This window comes from Apteryx rowi, unplaced genomic scaffold, assembly GCF_003343035.1.
Source record: "Apteryx rowi isolate R43461 unplaced genomic scaffold, aptRow1 scaffold_597, whole genome shotgun sequence".
NCBI lineage: Eukaryota > Metazoa > Chordata > Aves > Apterygiformes > Apterygidae > Apteryx > Apteryx rowi.
In genome coordinates this window covers 417,211-441,756 of record NW_020450868.1, presented here as the reverse complement: position 1 = coordinate 441,756, position 24,546 = coordinate 417,211, and the positions used below count along the sequence as shown (strand labels likewise).

General features: G+C 37.2%; 1 protein-coding gene across 2 annotated transcripts in view; it reads left to right on the top strand.

Annotated features, from left to right (window-relative positions):
- The window catches only part of KAT6A (lysine acetyltransferase 6A), a 49,500-nt gene that overhangs the window by 11,816 nt on the left and 13,138 nt on the right, over positions 1-24,546 (top strand). For both annotated transcript variants that reach the window (XM_026082894.1, XM_026082893.1), the window contains exons 4-14: positions 10,302-10,410; positions 10,885-11,000; positions 11,253-11,334; positions 12,159-12,294; positions 13,981-14,294; positions 15,484-15,602; positions 18,568-18,683; positions 20,128-20,269; positions 20,714-20,875; positions 21,781-21,874; positions 23,568-23,799. In XM_026082894.1, the coding sequence (XP_025938679.1) occupies positions 10,302-10,410; positions 10,885-11,000; positions 11,253-11,334; positions 12,159-12,294; positions 13,981-14,294; positions 15,484-15,602; positions 18,568-18,683; positions 20,128-20,269; positions 20,714-20,875; positions 21,781-21,874; positions 23,568-23,799 (1,622 nt within the window). The remainder of the gene's footprint in view (positions 1-10,301; positions 10,411-10,884; positions 11,001-11,252; positions 11,335-12,158; positions 12,295-13,980; positions 14,295-15,483; positions 15,603-18,567; positions 18,684-20,127; positions 20,270-20,713; positions 20,876-21,780; positions 21,875-23,567; positions 23,800-24,546) is intronic.

The following is a 24,546-nucleotide window of genomic DNA, read 5'->3' as shown; positions in this document are numbered from 1 at the left end:
CCTGTTTGGGTTCTTGCCAGATTTGCTGTTAAAGTCTGTTTAAGGTTGCCTACCTAAGAATGTTCTGTGCTTGTGCAGACTGCCCAGGGGTGGGGGAAGAAGAATGGCTATTGGAGCCTTTGTGCTGTTTGACATATTAATGAGGACTGTGGATCAAGAACATGGGACTTTGTAACACTTCACAGAAAGGTTTAACAAGATGTTGAGCAACCGATTTTGATAGTGAAGGGTTATTAGCAGAGGGGTGTGGGTGTGGGTGTGGGTGTGGTGTTGTTTTTTTTTTTGTTTTTTTTTGTTTTTTTAATCTAGTGTTCAAGGTAGATCTTAATAAGTAAAGTTCGGTCCCATAGTTGTGCTTGTGTGGGTATCCTGAGTAAACTGCAGATAGTGACCCTGTATCAGGTATTTTCAACATGCACTGAATTCTCATTCACAGTCCCTTTTGTGCCTTCTCTATTAGCATTTTTACATGAGCCTCTGCATTGTGTTAGATATTTTTGTTAGTTCATGTTTGTATTCTAATCAAGATGTTTTCCCTTCTTTCATGGGGACAGATAATGTTGATGTAAAGCAGTGTACAGTGTCTAAAGATGGAATAATTTACTACATACGTGAAAATTACTTAGATGCTTACAAAACCTTCTGCTAAATAAAACCTTCTTTTTAGAAGTCAAAGTCAACACTGAAGTTGCTTATTTTCTGTGAAAAACAGAGAAGTATTGTGAAATGCAGACTGTTCCCAGTGGGAGGAGTTAAGATTTTAGTTTGACATTTTTGTTGGTTTGAAGGGTGTGTTTTGCTTCTGCAGCTGTGGAAGTCTGACTTAGAAATATTATTTCATCTAAAATTGTGATGTGGTCATCTGTTCCTCATAAGATAACATTCATTATTTTCTTGAAAATTAGAGAACTGGGGCAAAGTGTAGGAGAGAGAACTTAAAGGATGTAGCTTTGGGTAAAGAAAACCTCAGTAACTTGAACTGCCAGGTTCCTGAATCAGAGCGTCAAATGAAATGGGTTTCTTTTGGTTGCAAATTAAGAAATTTGAGTCTTCTCCATATGTCATCCCCTCCCCCCCCCCCGCCTCCCTTCGGCCCCTCCCAGTAATTTGCAGGCAGGAAATCTTGGCATATGATTCTGACTGTGACGTACAAATCCTGAATTCTTTTAATCCTCTGCTTAGAGGAGTTGTTAGCTCTGGGAAGTTTATTTAATGATGGACTGTCTAAATATTTCAAGTTGAGATTCTGTAAAGTTCTTATGTGCGTGTCTAATTYTAAGGTATTTTTTTCTGTTCAAATGTCAGCCTCAATTAGCACGCACATTGTTTTTTTTCCCCTGAATTTACAAATGTCATGATCACTGCATAGAATTCAGCCTGTATATGTTGTACTAATATCTAAGCTATTAACCTTCACATTCCACCTTACTTCTGTAGATAACATTTCATATATTGTCTCCATTGCGGTAGTCATTCTCCAAACAAGAACAGACTTATTCTGAAAATATTTTATTTTAGAATTTTAAAAATCCTTTCTTTTTTTTTTTAATGACCTGTTTATATTTCTCTTATGAAGACATGATGTATTTCATACTTGTCATTTCCATTGTATACTTCTTTCTCATCTCTTCCCTTAGGCTCATTTTAATGCAGTCATGTTTTAAACCGTGTATTCTGCCATATAAATATGCTTAGTTCTTTCAAATGAGACCCAGCCAAATGAATTGGAGACAAAATATCCATTGACACAGGCAAAAATACATACACGTGTTACTGTAATAGTCTTTCACATGTTTCATAAAATATATTTAGCATTGTTCTCTTGAACATAAACCGTATTTTAAGGAATTTCTCTTTTAATCTTAAGTTGATTCATATTGTTCCTTTGCCATACTGTTAGCAGAGAACATTAAGAATTGGGGTTTGATAACACTTGGAAGAAAGGTGGGTGACTTTTCAGATGAAAAAAACCCTGTACACGGCAGTGTCACAAATTGATATTATTGAACAGTACTTCCCAAATTATGCTGTTTTCCCTATATACAACGGAAAAACATTCTTTGTAAAATTACTTTGGTAGTATAAACTTCACTAATCCTGTTTTACCGAGGCACAGAGCTGAAGCAATTTCCTTCCCCACCCACCCACACAAAAGACATGGAGTAGAATCCAGACTTTCTGATGCCCTCCTCATTGAAACATGTTACCTCATGTTTTAAATCATTTTCTTCATATGGTGTAGGCTGTACTTCCCTTCTAGCTTTTCTGGTTCATCTRCTCTCTCCAGTAGCTTCAGTATTTGAGGCAGACCTTTGCAATAGCATCAGATATTTGAAGTGAGAAGCAATAGATTGTCACTTGGTGGGTTTTTTTGTCTGTTTGTTTGTTTGCTTGTTTGGGGTTTTATTTTGTTTTTTAAAGACCCAGCATTAATTCTCAGAAACCATCTGTCAGTGCTCCTAGATGTTATACTGTAGTGAGGAAAGTTCTGTAGATATTAGTTGTTGCAGATTATCTCTCTGGGGCACTAATGTTCAGGGCATCTTAAACAGTGAAGGAAAAAAGTGTTGGTACCGGCCTGTGTACTTCTTTTACATTAGCTTTAATCTTATGCTTACTGGTTCTCAGCCACAGTGACTGCCACAGTGACTACCACAAGCAGACATATAATGATGGGGCAAAGATGGTGCTGGGTATCTGGTGAGCCTCTGATGGCACTAAAATGTATACAGGAAGGACAGTGCATTCAGGTTACTGACAGTGACCACTGGTGGGGTGGGCTACTGACTTGGCTGTAGTGGCTTTTCTGTGAGTTTTGAAGAGTTTCCTATCTCAATCTCCCTGAATTAAGAAGGCTACAAAGCAGAAGGATTGGCCGAAACTGAAGCGTTTAAAAACTATCCCCCCCCAGCTTTTTTATAGGTACCTCTCCTCTGTAGTTGCTTTTAGGAGGGGATACAGTCTGTGAATCTGTACAGCATGTTGGGTTTCTAGACATCCTTTGTATAGTAACAGCATGTGCTGAGAGACTGGCAGACTATAAGACAGTGTCATTCTCATTTGCTCTGACTCCCTCCCTCTCTGGATCTGGTGACATTACATAGATAGATGTGCTTGCGAGAAAAACAGCAGAAGGAGTTGAATGTCTGCCAAAAATTTGCAGTATGAAACTGAGCTGGCTGCTTCCAGTCTTGTTTTCCCGGATCTTTCATTGTGTGCTTGCATTCTTCACTTGCCAGGATGTTCTTTGCTGAACAAACACACCAGCAGTGAGATCGCTCCATCCTTAGCATAACACTGTCTCACACAGAAGTTTTGGATAGGGAGTAACCTCATCTCTCCATTCTAAATTATCCTAATTTAATCAATTATTCTAAAACATTTTGAATGCTACTAGTATCTTATTYTGTATTTTCTCAAATTTGAGCTGGTTTGTTTTGTAAAAGCAGTTAAGTATTTGTTTACAGTTTCAGAACTGGTAAACACAGGAAACAGTCAAGCTGTGAAGGATAAAATCTTTCATCTTGTTCTTCCAAAGCTAAACTGTATTTACATGATGGGCCTCCAAATTTGAAGGACTATGGACATCAATAGGGTGTGCACAGACATTGTCTAGAAGAGATGAGAAAGATTAATTTAGAATGTTAACTGTACTGTGGTTCTTTAAATTTCTCTTTGGTTAAATAAATTGCTCAGGAACTTCCTGCGGACAGAGGATACATGAAAAGTTGCATTAGTGTTCAGGTTTGGCTGGAATGTTGCTTTGACAAATGACCTGGGATAGCCAGCGAAGTGGCTTTTCTTCAAAGGGTGGTGACCGTTAGAAGAGGCCAGCAGTGTTTGGGGATTCCCCCCCCCTTCAGTGAAATGGTACATGCTTTCTCCTCCTCCACACTGCAGAAAAATAGTTGTATTAAAAAAACAAACAAACAAACTGTAACTTGCAAGATATCTAATGAAATTCACTCTTAAGCTTTACCAGTGCACCTCAATAACTATCAGAACAGTAAGAGGTGGGGAGAACCTAAAAAATATCATTATTCATGTGTTTTAATACGTTGCAAGAAAGATGCAGCTATCATGGTCATATAGGCATTTTATAACTACCGCAGTGGCATAGCTGGAAAGCGTATATATTTGTCTAAAATTATTACAGAAATTGAAACCATTCAGATATGAACTGCTAATGTAATTAATTCTCCAAAACTTGTATATGGGTCTTCAGGCCATAGTACTCCTGCCTTTTTAATCCAAGAAAAAAGTATTTTACTTTACAACCAGTGAAACAAAGTCCTAGAAATCCTTGTGATGCAACAATGAGTGGCAATTTTGAGAGTATCACTACAGTTTGATTACTTGTTTATTTGAGTGTTCTTTATTTGTAACTCATCTTTATCTACAAATTGTGTTTCTTTTGGCTATTGTCATATGCTTTCTTGCAGCTATGTGAAGATTTCGGAGGTGAAGTTGGATAGAAGCATTTAGGAGGTGAATAGAAGATTCCCAGTTTAATGATGTTAAGCAACTTGCAAATACAAATGCAGTGTAGGCAAAAACAAAAGCATGCAAGTGAAAAGGCTTGGACTAGGGAAGTAATTTGGAAGCTCATCCTTAGGGAAGGAGAATGCCTGTCTAATGAAATACATGCATTACATGTGTTTTACATCTAGCTACTATTAATTAGACCCCAGCTTGCTTGATTGCACCTATCTTTTCATGCTCCTTGCCATGTTGTTGTTACATTATAATCAAATTCTGAAACATTTCAGTAAAATGATCAGCTGCCTTGGATTGCACAACTGCTTGAAGTTTTCCTAAAAGTCAAACTGAATAAAGTAAAAGAATTCTTCTCTTACTTGTACCAGTTAACATTCAGTAGTAGTACATACACACAGATGAATGAAAGTAGCTGAAATGAGAGTGAAAGCATTTGAGTTCTGAGCTTTCAGTGTAATTCCTGTGCTGAAATTGACCTGGAATATCAAAATTTAAGAAAGGGAAATGTTGTTCTGGATAGGGTCCTGGGCAACATGTTTTAGGTGACCCTGCGTGAGCAGGGGGGTTGGACTGGATGATCTCCAGAGGTCCCTTCTAACCTCGACCGTTCTGTGATTATGTGAAAGTCTTTTCAAAGTTTCTATCAGATCTTTAATGAGATTGCTTCTAGAAATTACGTAAATTGGCACATCATTTATATGTTCCTAAAAAATGTGGTGGGTACTATCAGCATTCATTGCTGTTGGCTTTCCTGTGCCAAAATGAGTGAAACTGCCATCAGTCACATTCTGCTATGCAAAAACTATTCCACTCTGCTCTGCATGCCTACTAACAAGTCGATGCTTTTAAGATGACACCTACAAAATTAACTACTATGTTAGGACCAGCAAGATGCRAATATGCAATTGAAGTCAAAGGGATTGCTACCTTCAGTGGATAACTGGATTACTAGTATCCAGAAATGTCTACTGTTACTTCTGAAATGCAACTATGYCCAGTCTTATCATATGAACGAATTGCATATGCTTTGGTAACAGATTCAAGTGCATAGAGATGTGCGAGTCTCATAAAACTGTATCAAAAGGTACTGATGACAGAGGAGGATATATACAACATCATTTAAATGAAAGTTTGGACCTGGAGGGAAATTTGATATCATATAGTCAATATTGCTTGAAATACACAAGTGGTTTAATTATGCAATATTACTTCTGATACATTTAAACATTAAACTTTTTTAGTTCCTTCTATTGTTCTAAGGGTCTCTTTTTGATCAATAAATATGTAGGACTTCAGGAATCAATGCCACAATATTTACCACTGGATAAGAAGGTATCAACAGAAAGCACATATTTAATGCTTCTAAGCTATCACTTGTTGAAGTTGTTATTTCTTAGGAAAGTCTACAGAAACAGATCTTTAAAAAGCATCGTGAAGGCTCGAAGTGATAGTAACGTCAGCTATTGGCATTACTGATTTTTGACATGTTACCTCTAACTTAGGCAGACTTTAAATAGGAACTACTTAGGGTTGCAGAGGAAGGCATCTCATTGGCATCATTTGGTAGGATTACATCAGTAGCTTTTTCCCAAACTAAAGAACAAATATTTACTGAATGCTTCTGTGTTTCTCATGTTTTTGGTAATAATTCTATGATGTGTTGTAATAAATGTTGTGCTTATTGCCATTGCATGTTGAAAAGAGCTTCTTAAGGTCTATAAATCTGCTGGTTGTGGATTTTTCTTGTTTTGTCTTTATTAACTGACCTTGCATATAGAAAATAATAGTTCATTCCAAGATTTGCCTTTCTAACTGCCAGGAATTGGTACATATGCTATTGCCATCATCAGAAAGGTTGCTCTATTACTGTTGAATATTTCTTCCATGTATAACTGCTTATGTGTAGTGTCCAGTTTGTTTTCTCAGTCATTCCTATACCCTGAATGTGTTCATTTCCTTATGTCTCCTATTTTTGAATAATTTTATTGCCCCTCCTTTGAAATCTATTGCCATATCCTGCTCTTATGTGGATACTAGAACTAGACACACAGTCCTAGTAGTAGTCTTGATAGTATCATTTCTATTTGATAATCTTTTTGTGTTTACCTGTAATATTTAAACGTATAAAACAGACATAGATGGAAATATTTCTTCCTTTTTTTGCACCATTATTTACAGTTTTATCATCTGCTCCTTGCAAGGAGCCTTTTCCCATTTATTTCTCCCAACCCTTTCTTATAGGCTGTTCTGTTCTCTTTATATTTCTTACTTGCTGTCCAATAATAATTTGTTATTTCTTAAGGTATCTTTCATGTACACCTAATTCTGCTGCCAAAAATCTTGCAATTTTTTTTGTCTTTTTTGTCATCTGTTTTGCCTCATTCCATGGTGTCTGCTGTGATGTTGACCAGAGCTGGTTATTGAAGAAATTCCCTTTCATACTTTCATGCTTTTCATGTTATTCAAACTACATAACTTCTTCGTTGGGGGCTCCTGCTTGTGTTTCTTTCAGAAGAAGTAAAGCTATTCTCATTAATTTTTCAAAAAAATTGAAAAACATAATTACCAAGTGGTGCTTAGGTAGTCTTTCTTCTAAGCGGTGCCCAAAGTTTGAGTGTTGTATCAGGTGTAACCATGTACTTATGTCTATTTCACTACGCTTGCAGAGGTCAGACCAAATGCATCCTTGATGTGATCCATAAAGGATGATTAAAAACATCATCTCTTACTGTGTGATCATCAGAATCATCCAGATATGATTTATCTGGATTCATTATCTTATGCTTTTGGGGTACTGCCCTTCTCCATAAATAAGTAGTCTCCAAGTGCTACTGTGATTACCTATATGTGGGAGGAAGGAATTCTGTTGGTTGTTTAATTGTGACCATATATTGACAGCATTTCTAAGTACTTACTGTTAGCAGTTTGTTTCTACGTAGCGTGATATGYAGAGTAAGTATCTTCAGCTTATGGGAAGTATGTGAGTTAAATCATTATTTTACAGTCCTTTGAACTAAAACCAGAAATGTTTTCTTGAATATGAAAGCAATTTACATTGAGGTTTGATGTAGAATGCAGTTCTGAAAATATACTGTTCCTTATATATAAACGTATGTAAGAATTGTGCTTGTTCCATTACAGTATCATGGAGGTTACTGTGTTCAAAGCAAGGATACTCTGGGTTTTCAGGTTATGAGTGTTGTGTTTTGTGTGTGTGTGTGGGCGCTTTGGCAGTCTTAATATAGTTAATTATTTCTGCTTTTATTTGGTAATTTCAAAGCTAACAGAAGAGCCTAACATAGTATCAGTGATTTTGTCATAACTTGGTTGTCATTGTTAAGCTTTCTTCTGCTTCATTGCTTTTGTAATACAGAGCTTAAACCTCAGTGTTTCGTAGTGCAGCTTTTAATACCGCATTGGCTCTTAACCCTGAGTTAGAAATCAGTAAACTGTTTATGTCAGAAAGTAAGGTTTAGCTGTTCATGCAGGGAAACTGTTGCTGTCTAATGTTCAGTCACTTTAAAGATTTGCTCTTGGAAAAGATAAATGTTTCTCTTTATCGTCTCTCTGAAAGATGGTTACAATGCAGTCAAGATTCTGTATGGAAAATCGTCATCACTTTGGACTGAAATGAACTTTCCTGTGATGAGAGGAAAACGGACAATTCTGAGATGTTAAATGATGTTTAATGAGATGATTTCTGTTGAAACTGCAATTGTAATTTTGTGGAAGTTACAATATGCTTTATTTAAAAGAATCTAATGAGATTTGTGGGTTTTTTGTTTTTTTTTTTTTTTAAATTTTAAATGACTGGACTAATATATGACTAAATGTAAAGGATGAGTGAACATGCTGAAGTTGTTTTGAGGGGACATAGACCATCATGATACATCTTTGTTGTGAGTCAAGAAAATCGTTGCCTTCTTTCAGAAAGGACCAGTAGATGCCTAAACAGGGATCAATGCATTCTTCAGTTCTGTTGCTGATCTGCTTGGTGACATTACTCAAGGAACTTTCTCTGATCATTTTCTTATCTGTAAATAGGAATAATGGTGCTGATCCACTCTGTGTGGTATTGAGATGTGGATAATATGGCAAAAAAACCCCAAAACTCTGGGTATTGCTCTTATGGGAAGGACCAAGGTTAATTAATAATAACTTGTTCTGAGGCATAGTAAATACTCCTCAGGAAGAGATTGCAGGTAAGGAGACAAGGGAATAGGAATGCTTCTGAGAATRTAGAAGCTAAAAGTAATTCCTGAAATCTTGATTCCAAAGAAACTAAAGCACTGACAGATCCTCAATACATGATTTTACCCCAATAATCCTTATACTGATTACAAACAGTTGGCTGTGTGGCATCCGGAGTCTAGTCATGGACAAAAAGAAAAGGTTTTGTATACAGTCAGTCTGCTCTTCCAGTGTTAAAAGAGGATGCAGAATCCCTACTTAGCTGATTTTGGCCCACGTTGCTATGGTGACTGTGGCTGGGGAGATCCTTCCTGGCTTTTCACAAAAAGGAAAGTGCTAGTTTTCTCCTCTTACTGGGAGATAAATGGTTTGTGTGCTTGGCATTGTTATCTACAGTTGTGTTGTTTTCTCTCCTTCCCAGAAGGAACAAAGTGGAATCTCTCAAAGTTCAACCTATAAATGTACTGGTACTGAAGCAGTTTGATAGGCGATTTCTTATTAGGTTATACTTAAACATCTTCTGGGACTTTCCCGAGCCCTAAGATAAACACACGTATTAAGGATGAGGAATTTTAGGCTTTCATTCCCAGGTAGTCATTTCATGTTGTGTAGCTTAATTCTGAAATAGTATTCTAAGAAATTTCTAAGGTGTTTGTTCTGATTGCTTCCATCTAGTGGATGTTTTGAAGAATACACCTCAGTCTGTAAGTATACTGCATTTGTGCACTGTTTCAAGCTATATTATTGCAATGTAAAACAAGCTGACTTCTGCAAAATAGTATTCTGGATATAGCTGTTGTAATGGCTTAGCCGGAATAAAGATTCCTAGATGTTCTTCTGGCATATGCTTATGTTCAGTAATTAGCAATACATGCATATGCGATTGCATAATATGCTCTGCAAAATGCGTGTGAATTATAAATTATAACATAATACAGCTATACAAAGAATGTGTCTGAAAGGTACCATAATGCAACTTTTTTCACATTTCCAGTGTTGTGAACACGATTGTAGCATTTTTTTTTTTTAGTATAATTTTCTAAACTAAATTTACCTTATATCTTTGTTCCTAAAACTGTAAGTTATGGACTTGTTTTAGGAAAATGCAGACTTGAGTTAGAGAAAACTTGCTAGATTATGAAATCCAGCACCAAATATTACATGCAGTCAGGTTATTCTTTCTCTCTTGTTAGTTGATCAATAGCCATTTTAAAACCACTCAGTTTGTTGCATTCATTACTACTTTGGGGAGGCTGTTGTAGAATGTCAGTCCTTTGATTTAAAAACCTGCTACTTATCCCAGGCTGAAAGTACACTTGGCTAGTTAATACCTATTTGTTATTTTGCTAATATTGCACCTCATCTGAAATACCTCTTTTTCCTTACCTAGTGTTCAAGCCCCCTGAACTTTTTTTTATAGAGATCAAGCCTTTTCTTCTGCTGCTTGGATGTTGAGTGCTAAACAGCATACTCTTATAATTTTTTTTAATATGATTTTGTGTGTTTTATAACTTGCTGCCTTACTTGTGCAGTTGGGCAGTAGAATAGAAATTAATAAACTCAGTGCCTTTAACCTTTTTTCTTTTCTCCCCTCCCCCTTCCCCCCCCCCCAGCCTGTTGCAGAACCAATTCCAATCTGCAGTTTCTGCCTTGGTACAAAAGAACAAAATCGGGAGAAGAAACCTGAAGAGCTCATCTCTTGTGCTGACTGTGGCAACAGTGGTAGGTGACCACTTACAGCACAGCTAGTAAGACCCTTGCTATTTGAGACCGAGGTCTAGTGTAGTAACTAATTCTGACCCATACCTATGAGGAGTATGTATCTGTGACATATAAATACAGTTAGTAGAGCTGAATCTCATGCTCCTAGGTGGAGACAGTTAAGTTGAACTTAACACACAAATAGTTCATTTGGCCCCTGGAGATTTCTTTAAGGATGTAGTGATGATGACTAGTTTTATCATGTGTCTCACTTCAGTTATGAAAAAGAGCATCTTGGTGTGCTTTTGTACATGGGCCTGCCACACAGTATCTAGGGTATTGTTTTCATGTTATAAGTAGATAAGAATAGAGAGGCACATTAAAAATAGGAGTAGGAAATACATAATTGCCATAGCTGTCTCTCATCACACCATCTGTAAGTGTTAACAGCACTGAAATAGTTTTACTATTATCATTTTTCTCCTTTTTCAATAGGTCATCCATCCTGTTTGAAGTTTTCTCCAGAGTTGACAGTTCGAGTGAAAGCCTTGCGATGGCAGTGCATCGAGTGCAAAACATGCAGTTCCTGTCGAGATCAGGGCAAAAATGCTGTGAGTACAGTAGGCTATGGACTGAAGGAATAGAATGTCAGTCTTGTGGATGTTCTGTTAAAATACAAAATAAAGTCATTGTGGAATCAAATATTTACAGCTTCTGTTTGTCTGTTAGTCTTTCTGAGACCTGTGAAATATGATGATATATCTGTAATTAAGAACTATGAGCACATTCTCTGAGATGGTGACAAATTAATGGAGGGCTTGATGCAGATCTAAAGAGAGATTAACTTTATCTCTCTTCCACAGGATAACATGCTATTTTGTGACTCATGCGACCGTGGCTTTCACATGGAGTGCTGTGACCCCCCTCTTACCAGGATGCCAAAAGGTGAGGACTTTGTGATGAAAAGGGTAATTAAGGATGATGTTGGAGGAGATCGGTGAGTAGAAAGTGCTTCCACATCTTTTCTCCTCTTACCTACATTTAACTCGCTCTTTACATCATTGCTTTTCAGGTATTAGAACCTATAAGTTAGTCTGGGGAGGGTCAAACCTGCACATCCAGATTTTCCATTTTCACCTTTTGTTTCCTGTACATTACTATCTGTGCAGGGTTTTGAAAAAATCTTTGAGATCTGAGGAGATGGAAGTGATTCTTTTAGATTAAAATGATCAGCTTATCAGCTTTCATTTGAATAAATAACCTAATAGAAAAGGAAGAGATGGGCTTGTAATTTTTGATGGCATGTCCATTTGTACAGTGGAGGATCCTGGAATGTAACCAAACTTCTCTTTTCCATCAGACAGAGAGCAGGTTATTTGTGGAGGATTCTTCCTTGGTAGCTGGAAAAATCTTCCTGTAGGAGATGGTTGGAAGTAGTACATCTGTAAGCAGAATATGAGATTATTAAATATGTTACCTTTTCATATTTTTTGGATAGCCTGCTACCAATTAAAGTGAGTTCCTGAATAGTTGTGGGAGGTACATCTGGGGCGGGGGGAGAGGGAGAAGGACTTGAATTTATATTGTGGGATCATATACATGATTTTTCTTGTGTGTGTGTATATATGATAATCGGGGCCTGTGGGACTGTTTTTTTGTTGTTGTTTGTTTGTTTGTTGAAAGGCCTGTATTCCCTAGGGCCCATAATTCTCCTTTCATCCTATGTAGATCCCATATGCATCCAGTGATGGGAATTTGTGTCTTTACAGGTATGTGGATATGTCAGATATGTCGACCACGGAAGAAAGGAAGGAAACTTTTACACAAGAAGGCAGCACAGATAAAACGGCGTTATGCTAACCCAATAGGACGTCCCAAAAACAGGTTAAAGAACCAAAACACAACGTAAGTCTCTTATAAAGAGGAGTAAATTGTCTCATTTTTGTAGGGCAACAGGTGTTTCTGAAGTGCCTTATCCGTTCTCTGTGAGAAAATTCCTTTTACAGTGAAGAGCTTTTCATTATTTCTTAATACAGAATGTAATTTCCCGAAGAGTACAGTAAAAAAAATAAGAGCACTTTCTCAGTGCTTCTTTGTGCCTAGATTTTGACTTCTTGTAATAATTATCTGTTTAGTTTTGAACTATACCTTAACAATCAGATACGTTTTTGATGTTTGTGTCAAGTCTGTTCTGCTGGATGGCTACTTCTCCCAGCATAGCTGGTTTTGTTTTGCATTTCTCAAGAACTGTTGTTGATGCTTAGAGAACCTAAGTAATCTAAAATAAAGCTGGTGAGGCTGTAGTTTGACACGTTTAATCTGACACTGCTGCCAAAAAATAATTTTCCCTTCCCTGCTTCCAGCCACATGTTTCTGCACTTGCATAGCACTCTGCATGGTACAGATTCTGTGGCTTTGTCATGGTGTGTTGTGGGGGAATTGCATTAGGGTTTGGCTGGGGGAAATTGTTTGGATTACTTCTCAGCCAGAGCAATTTCTTGAATTACGGTTGCTGTGCAGTGCTTGTTGTGATGCAGCCCTGTTGACAGTGCAGGGGAGGAAATGGCCAAGGAGCATGACACAAGAACCTCTGGTTTGGGCATCAAGCCAGCTTAAAAAGAATGTTAAACCAACACTTTATTCTAAGGAACACCATCAAAGGATATTCTGCAAAAAGTCTTATGAGGCTTAATGCCTGAAAAAGTAGAGGGAACATCTCTTAAATATCTTAATTTTCAGTGTTCTGTGATACTATGGTTTAGAGGAATCCTCTGTTTAAGTCACAGCAGTAAAAGGAAAGCTAGCTATCTGCTATTGCTGATTTTCTTTTTATTTCACCATTTGTTCATGGTTTTTTGCATTTATTTCACCAGTTTGCTTGCGAATATACCTGTAAAATTATGCACAGATGATAAGATTATCTTTTTAGGAAAGAGCAGCCCATTTCCATCCTGTGTAGTTGCAAAGAATATAGCTGAAATCAGTCAGTCTTCCTGAAACAGCAGACAGTCTAGGACAATCCCTTTGAGAATTGTTAGCTACTCAGTTATCTCAATGGAGTTTTAAAATTTCTAGCCTGAAAGATGGCTGGTTGGAGATCAGCACTGTTTCTGCTAACATGATCAACAGCGGTATGGATTCTTAGATTCTTAGCTAGTGTGCATATCCTGCATGCCCTAGCTTTCTACCTAATTTTAATGATAATTTCCTATTGGAACAAAAGTTTTGGCAAATCAAGAGTGTAAGCATTTGGCACCTGTGTAATTGAAACAATACATGCAACGTATTTATTCTAGCTACTGTTTTTTATAAGTTTAGTATTAAATTCAGTAAAAATCTGCTATGTATCCTAAACTAATTGCACATAATGTTCAGTGTGCAGGGAAAATCGTGCAGTACTTCTATTGAGTTTAGAATCCTGGCTCCTGTAGGATACACAAGTTCTTGACTATTCCTTTATTATTAAATCCTTCATGTTTAGCTTCTGAGTGATTAATAAATAGGTAGGAAAGATGCTAGCCCACTCTGCAGCTTAAAAGAAACCCCTTTACCAAATCCTCTGACTGTATCTTTCCCTTTCTGATTCTTTAGATCAAAAGGTCCCTTCAGCAAAGTTCGAACTGGCCCTGGTCGGGGTCGGAAGCGAAAGATCACTCTGTCCAGCCAGTCAGCATCATCAGAAGGAGGATACCTGGAGCAGACGGATGTCTTGGACTTCTGCAGAGATGGCAGCACCACCTTGAAGTTTAACAAGAAAACCAAAGGGCTTATAGATGGCCTTACTAAATTCTTCACTCCCTCCCCTGATGGACGAAAAGCTCGAGGGGAAGTGGTGGACTATTCTCAGCAATATAGGATCAGGAAAAAGGGTACCAGGAAATCTAGCACTTCAGAATGGCCCACAGGTAAAAATTTTTTCACCTTGTAAGTATCCTCTACTCCAAGAAAATGTTCAAAGACTAGGATGTTGAAGTGACTGGAACTGGTAGAGGCTAGGAACTTGGAGCTGGAGGTGACACTCAAATGCAGATCATTCACGCATCGTAGTAGAATAGGAGTTTGAAAGTGGAAGTCATTCTGCCGACCTTTTCCTCTATATATATATACATCTAGACGTGAAGAGGACTAAATGATTATTGTTGGTAAAATGCCCTTTAATAATGAGGGACTGACAGATAACCTAAGAAATGTGCAAAATAATGTCACACTGGAAAAAGTAATTTAGGGAGTAATATGCAGTGGTTAATGAAAATAAGAACAGTAATGTGAAAGTATGAAATGGGGAAATAAATAACTAAAACCCATCTGAAAGACTTCTATTTATGGTATGTGCTTGCATGCAAAAGGTTCTTTATTTCCTCAACTGTAGAGGAGCAGTCTTCAAACAGTGTTCATCACTTTCCTGCTGGAAAGCATCCCTTCTTTTAAACATGGGGTGTTGGGGAGGTTGGGTTCTTTTCTCTTTTCTAGCTTAAGACATTAATTGGTGACTGCACCTTGATATAACCTTTACATTAAGATCTTTACAGTCTTATTCATTAGTTTCATAGCTTTAATTGTTCCTTAACAAGCAGTGGGTAATACTTTACAATAACGTACAAGGGTTATAGCTTTAGAATAGTTATGTATATTAGCCTGGCTGATGCTRGAAGAAGAATAATTCATCTTAATGGTTTGGAGGTGAGGTGAAGCGTCTTGCCTTTTTTTTAAGTGGAAGGGCCGTTTCTTGGGTGAGAACATAACTGTCCTGGCTTTGGCAGCAGCATATATGGCCTTTAGGTAGTTGGAATCCTTGTTTATGAGAAACAGGCACAGTGGTAAGCTGTTTCTCCAAACCCATCTCATTGTTATAAATGCCATCATGATGTTATGAATGTCAAAGTGGTGAGACCTGGTTAAATATCTGACGTTACTTTTGACACGATCACAAGTCCAGATCTGCTTCTGCCTTTGTGATCCCAAACCCACATAGAAACTTGCCTATCAAAAGTCTGCCAAAGTGACTAAATATAGCTAAAGTTATTTGCTGCTATACTAAAAAAACATGTACTCCTTTGTAAATGGTAAATGAAGACAATTTTCTCTTGTTTACAGACAATCAGGATGGCTGGGATGGAAAACAGGAAAATGAGGAGCGTTTTTTTGGGAGCCAGGATGTCTTAACTGAAAAAGACATGGAGTTGTTTAGAGATATTCAGGAGCAAGCATTGCAGGTAAAATCAAAATTTCAGTGTCTGGTAATAAGTACCAAACCTGACAAAGAAATAAAAATACCAAGAAAAAAAGACTCCAGGTGAGTCAGTTGATYAAAGACTAATGCACATAGTCAACAAAGCTAATGCACTTTGTTTTTGCTGATTGAGAGTAGTGAGGAACTGACCTTGTAAAAAATGAAGCCTAATATAAGAGTGAGCATAAGAGTACAAGAGGTTAGGGTGAGCATCTAAAAACCCTTGAGTTATGTCAGAGCTGTTAAATAGTTAGTAAAACGTGTGGACTGTTAAAGCAGTAAAATACGAGAGCTATTTGCTAACAGCATGGATCATGCAGGGCCTCTAGCTAATTAGAATATATTAGTATATATTGCCACCTGTTCCTTGTATTATTTTGTACCTTTCAATAACTTTAAAGGTTTTATGACTTACTCCTTCTGAAGCCAGATGGGTTACTTGAATTTATGTGGTGACTGTAATGAGCTGGGCTTCTCTCGAGTGTAACTGTCCTTTTAACCTTCTTCAGATATTTTACTTCTGTTTATATATCTATGATTCTGTCGTGGGTTGGTTTCATTCCAATTACTATATATAGTGTCTGTACCAAAAGAATTAAGGAACAAAGAATTGTGAAAAGACTGAACTACACTGTGTGTGTGATAATTACACTCCATCTTAATATGCTTTAACTTTTATTCATGTGCAAATACAATAGTGCTGTATAATACTACTTATTTCTGACCTTGTTACAGGACTGACTCAAAAAACTCAGCATGTGCATTACTGAGTAAATGGCACTTGAGACTAGGGTTTCTGAGCATAACTATGGTTTAGGAAAAACAACTGAAGATTAGGTCTGTATTAAGTCTATGGAAATACACTCAGAAACAGAGAAAATATTATTCTCCAAGCACCTGCTTGGACAAAGAGCAAGTTTTAGAGAGAGGTGTTTTTTGTTTGTTTGTTTGTTTGTTTTGCTTTACGGGGAGAAAATACGTGGTATAGACTAAATACTTCGGATCAAAGTAGCATGTTGTTGGTTTTGGTGGGGAAAGGGTTAACCAGGGTTGTGATGCAGCTGATGGAGGAAGGGTGTGTGTGTAACACTGAGCTAACTGCCTTACCCAAGAGAATGGAAGTGCAAAGAGTGCTTATTAAATGATCAAGAAGAAAGTAGTTTGGAGCTATCTGCAATGAACATAGGAGCTGAAATAGTAGTTTGCTGTTGAAGGCTTTCTTCTGCTGTCTATGATGTGTAAACAGTTATACTGGAGCTGGGTCTCTACATTTGCACTGGGCATTCATGTGGAGGAGAGGTTTGTTGCTGAAAAGGTGGCACGGGTGCAGGATTCATTGCTGCAGGTGCGTGCTACTACTTTCTTTTTCTTGAGACTTGTCAGGATGCCTGTGATGATTGTGTTGGTTACTGACCTATTGTACTGGGTGATGATGGTGACTCCTTTGAGAATACAGTGCGGGAAGTGCCTCACTGTAGATTGTTGTAGTTATAAAGAGCTGCCTTGGCAAATTGCTCTTTTGGTAATTTGTTCTGCCAACAGGTGAAATTCTCATGTTGCACTCAACCTTTCTTTCAGTTGCCGCAAACATATATTGGGGATTTTGTTCTTTATTAAATGCAGCTTTATAACTGAATTAAAGTAAACTGACTTCCATATGTAGCTTCCTTCCTATTAGGTAGCCTAAGATGACCCCCTTACAAAAAGGGGAAGCCTAAGGAATCTATCAGTAAGCTGCAGATAACTTTAAAGTAGTTGGACTTTGGATCTGATGCAGGTAGTAAGTTCTAACTCCTAAGACCTTTTTTGGCTGACTGCTGAAATATTCTGTTTATCCTCTGAGTAAGAATAGAAGGAAACATGAATCACTCTGGCTCCATTTGGAGCTCTGGATTAAGTATTACAATAGGAGATTACTATTCTTTTTGCCTCCAGATGAAGTTCCTTAAAACGTGTATGCCTTGGTGAGCTGTATATTGCCTAGACCAGTCCTGCTTAGGAAACTTAGAAAAGTGTTAATTTTGAACGTTAACCTTTCAAACCCTAACCCATTGTCCTGGAAACAGTTTCATTCTGCTAGCATAAATTTGCTTATAGGTATTTCACTGGTACTTTTCATGTTAGTATCTGACCACTTACTTGAAAAGCTGTCTCATTTATTAATAGCTTTGCAGTCCAGGCTGGTCATATGATAATGCAAAGGCACTGGGAATATTTGGATTTTTAACTATGCGAGTGACAGTCTTCTGAGGTATTATCTTCCTGGACTGACAAGCATTTGTTTCTGAAGCAGAAAGTATTTAGTTCCCTTATTCTTAGTTCCCCTGAAATACACAGTTACTACCAGAGAGTCAGAAAAAGGTTGTATAAATTATTTTAAAATATTTTATTTTCTAAATTGTTTCTAATTATTTGATTTTCCCCCCCCCCTTTAAGTCTTCTAATCTCTCGATGATAAGCAAATAACTGTACCCTGAAAATTGTTTTGGTAGATATTACATTCACTGTAGTACGTATAGTCTACTTGCTGGGAAGACAGTCATGGGATTAATGTTCTATATCCTAACCACAGGAGCAGTTTACCTGTTTCTAATCTTGGATATTAAAATAAGAGAATGAAAAAGCAACTGTATTAAAGGATTACATCAAATTCTGCTGTGTGCTAATTTGTCTTTAAGATTACCACATGTAAGAGTGTGAAAGGTAGTGGAAGTATTTGATATGAAGATGTTTACTAGTTCTTCCTTTTGCGAATCAAGTGTTTGCTTGAAGCGTGACTGGTGTTGGTTTTAGTGTCAGAAAGCAATGTGTGCATCTTCCTATTTCTTCATGGGTTCAGGTAGATGAAGATGGACTATGCAGGTATAAACACTTTCATTTATTTCAGAAATTACAACTAGAAGTCTCTCACTTGGAAATTCACAAAAGCAATTTTTTTTCTTGCACAGAAAGTAGGGGTGACTGGGCCTCCTGATCCACAAGTCCGCTGCCCTTCTGTCATCGAATTTGGCAAGTATGAAATCCAGACTTGGTACTCCTCCCCATATCCACAGGAATACTCAAGGTATGATTGAACATTCTTCTCCTTTGTTCTACTTCTGTATTTGTGGGAGAGCTGTACTTCAGCAGGTGCGGAAATTGTAAGAAGGTTCTATCTGAATGTAGGACAGAAGCAATTTGCACATCATCCAGATACTCTTCGTGGTAGTTATAGATGTCTTGAGGTCAAGAAATTGATAAGCTCTGTAACAACCTATATATGCTGTGAGTATGAGAATTGTTTCAGAGACTCCCAAAGAATTCGCATATTGTACTCTTTGAGGAGAGAGCAGCCTGAGCGAAATGATGTGGTATTGTGCTGTCGTTGAGCATGTAAATGATTAGAGTATCTGACTTTGGTTCTTTATACATGGTATCATCATGATACAAAATAATGAAATTGTTCAGGCATAAGATGTTAACTTTATATTAAATGATTTGGTTAGAGCTTGAAATGGCTGTATACTATCTTAAGAGCTGAAAGAAGAACAATAAGTAGAAACTTGGCAAGAATGAATTTGATGTATTATTTTTATACTGTATGAATCATATCTCAGTTATTGTAGTCCAACACAACTGAACCTTAAGTGTTTAATGTTGTGTTTTTCAGCATCTGAAAGATTGTGCTGAGATGCTCATCTAGTTGTTTTGATGTTCTCTTGCTTAAGAGCTTTGCAAACTCTAAACTGCAAACACTACCAGCTTTAGGAATTTGGTTTAGAAGTAGAAATAACTTCAAAGGGTCATAGCTGGAGAGAGAAAATGAAATAAAACTCCTTCTATCAGTTAATACAGGCAAATGGTCTGTTGTCAGGAATTATTCTAGCTCTGGTAAAGGCATTGAAGGTCACTGAAAAAGGCATCTATTCCCAAGCTAGAGTATGTAAATGGGGTTAAATTGCAAAATATTAGGATGCTTATGTACTACACTGACGTGAAGAATTTGGATATAAAATGGTTCTGTAGTTTAAAAAAAAAAAAAAAATAGATGAGATTGTGATCCATTGCCCATGGGTACATGCATGTTCTCTGTTACGGGGGTTGGGAGGGAGAAAATAGCAATCATTTATCTACCTAATCCACCCAATCTTTACTAGCACAAAACTGTTCTTTTTTGTTGTTTCTTCAAGATTTTAGTTAAATTAGGTTAGGAGAAATATATACATTAATAGTGTTAATAGTGCAAAGGTAATTATGTAGGACATTTTATATATATATATATATATATATAAAATATATATATATATTTTCTTTACACCTGTATTCCTTATGGAGTAAATAAATGCTATGGCTTTAAGTATGGTAGAGGGTTGGTTTGTTTGTTTGTTTGTTTTAGCCTGATTATCACATATTTAAGTTCAGTACGTACTAGCTTTGTTTTCATCAAGTTCTGCATCTGCAGGACTGAGAAGTTATATACAAAAATATGTTATTTGGAGTCTTTGATTTTTCTTTACCTCTGCGTATAGGCTACCCAAGCTGTACCTTTGTGAATTCTGTCTGAAGTATATGAAAAGCAGAACKATTCTCCAGCAGCATATGAAAAAGTGTGGCTGGTTTCATCCTCCAGCCAATGAAATTTACAGAAAAAACAATATTTCAGTCTTTGAGGTAAGTTAGGATACTAAGCTGTCCACTTCCCCCCCCCCCCCCCTCTAAAATAGGGTCTTTTAACAACCAGTAGTGAGACAAGTGTTACGTAGTCCTAAAAATCTCCGTACTTGAAACATTCAGTTGCTAAGAGTGAAGAACTACCAGCAAGCACTGGCTGCTGATCTCATATATAGATTATTCATTCATTAAACATATAAAAAGGCTTGTTTTGTACAAATGTTTATTAATTTCAGGAAAATGAGTTTTAATTTCTCCTTTAAGCTAATGAAAGTAACAGTGACTAAGCCCCAGCCCTTATGCTGTGAAAGCTGGAATCCTTTGAGATGCTACCTTTGACATGGAAGTCATGTTAGATGCTTCAAACCTACCTGGATACCCAGATAAGGCAGGTCTTTGTATAACAGCAAATGGAATGACGTAATTTTTCTTCATTTCTGTAAGGTCGATGGTAATGTCAGCACTATTTACTGCCAGAATTTGTGCTTGTTAGCCAAACTCTTCCTGGACCATAAGACCCTCTACTATGATGTGGAGCCATTTCTTTTCTATGTGCTGACACAGAATGATGTCAAGGGCTGTCACCTTGTCGGCTACTTCTCCAAGGCAAGTATTACAGTACTTCAGACTTGGGGTTGCATCTACTGTGTGAGAAATGTTGCTTCAGAGTCTTTTAATTGCTGTAATTTTGGCTTTAGCATTTTATATAGTACGACATGTAGACACCTGTTGCTCCAGAGTTTACCTAAATTACATTAAAAGACCTGCACCAACTTATAAAACCAAATTTTCTTGTGATGTTGAATAGCATTTACTCTCTAAGGAACTTGTACTGCAACTAGTAGCTCAAAGGGAAAAGTCTTTAAATGAGTTCCTATTCCCATGGTGATGACGGGTAGTACTGCTTTTGAGATAAACATTGTTACCATGTAGTTCAGTCTCATCTTCCCTTCAGTAAATAAACTTGTTTTCCAAAATTGACGTTTGCACCTCTTTTTTTTCTTTTTTTTTTTCCCCTCTCTCTTTGCACACAATGGGGAAAATATTTCAGATGGACCTATTTTTTAAGTCTCTTATCTGTAATTGTTTGGCTTATTTTAAATAGCTTTAATTGAAGCTTTTTCTTTCAATGTTCAGAACAGCAGATCTGAGAAAATATTTTCCTTTGTTACAGTTATAAATATGAAATACTTAAAGATTCACTGTAACACTGTAATATAGCCTATGTTCTTTACTGTAGTGTGTCTAAGCAGAAGGTAGTTAATGTCAGTCTCATTTGTTTTGTTTTCCTGAACTAGTGGTTTTAATGATGGTAACAGATTTGATATTGTTCTGTCTTTTTTTATTGAAATCTTTCCTTTGCTCACATTCATTGCTGTCAGTAAGGAACTTTGACTGTGGCTTTCATTCTCAGTTTCTGCCGTAAAAGTAATTATGGACTTGCACAGAAAAACTTCTACTATTTCTCACTGGTATTTTGTTTTTAAAATTTGCTTCTTTTTTTCCAACAGGAGAAACACTGCCAACAGAAGTACAATGTTTCCTGTATAATGATTCTTCCACAATACCAGCGTAAGGGCTATGGCAGATTCCTAATTGACTTCAGTAAGGATCTCTTTCTTCCCCCCCTTTTTTTTTTGTCTTTGTCTTTTTATATCTTAAAGAAAAGGTTGACTATGGAAAAGGATATTTTCTAAATTAAAAACATCTCAGGACACAGGATGTGAAAGCTCACAAAATCGAGTGAACTAATAACTTACTCTTTTTTGGTAGAAGACTTAAATTCTGAAGACAAATTGATCACTTTTCCTCTAATTTTCRTGTTTCTTGTGTAAGCACCTTGTGATAGAAACTATAGGCATGCGGCAGTGTAGTGTTTTTAGCAGAAGCTTGCCTTCTGCATGTTGTACTTACTACAAAAATCAGCTCTAAAACTACACAGTCTGAAACCTTCAGCAGCTAGATTAGGTGAATGAGTGTCTTAAGCAAATACTAGTCATAATTAGGTTTTGATTTAGCCTTTGAGAGTAACAAGAACAGCTATATTTAGGCTCTGAGTACTCAAACAGTTCTGAGATTCATACATGGATTTCAGTGAGTTCACTGGAAAACTTACCACTGTAACTATACTACTCTTTATTTTGCTGATAGACCCCTCCCAGGGAACCTGCTAATTTTGAACTTAATGTCCAGAGGAAAAATCCTGCTGGCATAATTATACAAGAATACTTTTGCTGGTAAATTTCCCTCTGCACTTAAGCTGTTGTTCTCCTCAAAATACTGGCGAAACAAAGGAAGTCAGTGATAGTTCTTGAAAAGTGAACAAATTTTGGCTATCTCAGACCAGCAATGGGAAGACTTATTTGTCAATTTGTCAGCTCTCTCTTTTTTTTTTTTTTTTTTTGGTCATACTGGGGACAATAAAACCTCTCTTTTTATTGCAGCTGTGTTGTATATGAAAGTCTCAGATCATTTAAAGCTCTGTAGTTAGAGCTTGGTACTGTCCAGTCTGGCCATAAGTTTTGCAGTAGATAATTTTCAATAACATATTTTGCCATTTTAGTTTTACATGGTTAAAATATGTGTTTTCCCTCTACCATCTTCAAAATTACTATTGCAATTGAATTTTGTGCCAAATTAATGAATTTCACATACATAAAATAATTGCCACAAGTTATGTTTGTCATTACAAGTTATTATTAAGTTATTACAGGGTCCTGGGCAACCTGGTCTAGGTGACCCTGCTTGACCAGGGGGGTTGGACTTGATGATCTCTAAAGGTCCCTTCCAACCTCAATGGTTCTGTGATAAGCTAATAACAACTTCTAAAATTTATTTGCTTTCACATCTTTTATCTCTTTCTAAAGCCAAAATAGCCCCTCACTGTCAGAAAGGTCAGGTTTCTTTTAAATGACTTAATGACTTCGTTGGCAGAGTTGAAAATTCAAAGATATTCAGAAGACCCTACACTGTTTCTGTACTTCCTGCTGAGTGCCTGTGGAGCGGGACTAATGTGCTTTTGTGTCATTACAGTTTCAAGGTAGGCAAGTGCTGCCATCTCGTGGCATTGCCCATAACCAAAGGCAGTGTAGTTTAGAAATCTCTTGCTCTTATCATTGAATAATAGGTATTTGAACTGAAAAATGTCGGCCTGATCATGATCCTTCAAAACTGTAATATATATCTTCTAAGTARCGTTCAGCTACTTTCTGGGAAAATGTCTCTGTAGAAGTGCAGTGACAGGAAATAGTAGCTGTATATGCCAGTTCTGTGAATTTTTTTTCTTGTGTTTCTTTAGGCTACCTACTTTCAAAGCGTGAGGGTCAAGCAGGATCACCAGAGAAGCCACTGTCAGATCTGGGGCGGCTCTCATATATGGCTTATTGGAAAAGTGTAATATTGGAGTGCCTTTATCATCAACGTGACAAGCAATTAAGCATCAAGAAGTTGAGTAAGCTGACTGGAATCTGCCCTCAAGATATCACTTCCACTCTGCACCACCTGCGAATGCTTGACTTCCGTAGTGATCAGTGAGTACAGTAATCCCATCGTGTTTCCAGATAGCTTCAGATGGATTTCAATAAAGTTGAATGGTATTTGGAGACAAGTCACATCTATAGGCTTGATTTTTATTTAATTCATAAGCATGYGTCCAAATATTGGCTGTTGAGATGCCTGATGCTTGTGTGTGGGTCAAGAATTGTTTAATGACAAAGTTACACCAGGTTACCAGCTGTGAAGCTCTGTAGCTATGGAACTTCTGGGTCATTTCCAGCTGTGAGAGAAAGCAAGCCAGTCTTTTGGCCATGTTCTCTGGGGGTCCACCTGCATAATCAGTCTAATGTCATCTCAAAAAGGAACAGTAGGATCTCTAGGGGAAGTTGTTGCCCTCCTCATCCTTTTTTTCCAGTGGCTGAGCAGCCAATTTCCTCCTCCTCCTTTTCTGTATGTCAAAGATGTCATTAACTGTGGGGGTTAACATGGAAATCTTGCAATGGGATAGATCACTGGGAGAAATGAGGTGTGTGGATATAGAATAGAGATCGTTTGCTTCACTAGCTGCATGTACCAGTCAAGTGAAATATTCAGAATTATTTTTCTTGGTTCAGACAGTAGCAGTTTGGGGGAGTGGGATTGTATTCTGCTGTGTTTTGTGTTCCTACTTGGAAGTAATTTGGAAATTTCAAAGTTATTTGAGAAGCGTTGTATGTCCTTGTTTTATAATATGCATCCTACTTTACGTTACAAAATTAGTCAGTGATATTAGTCCCAGCCAC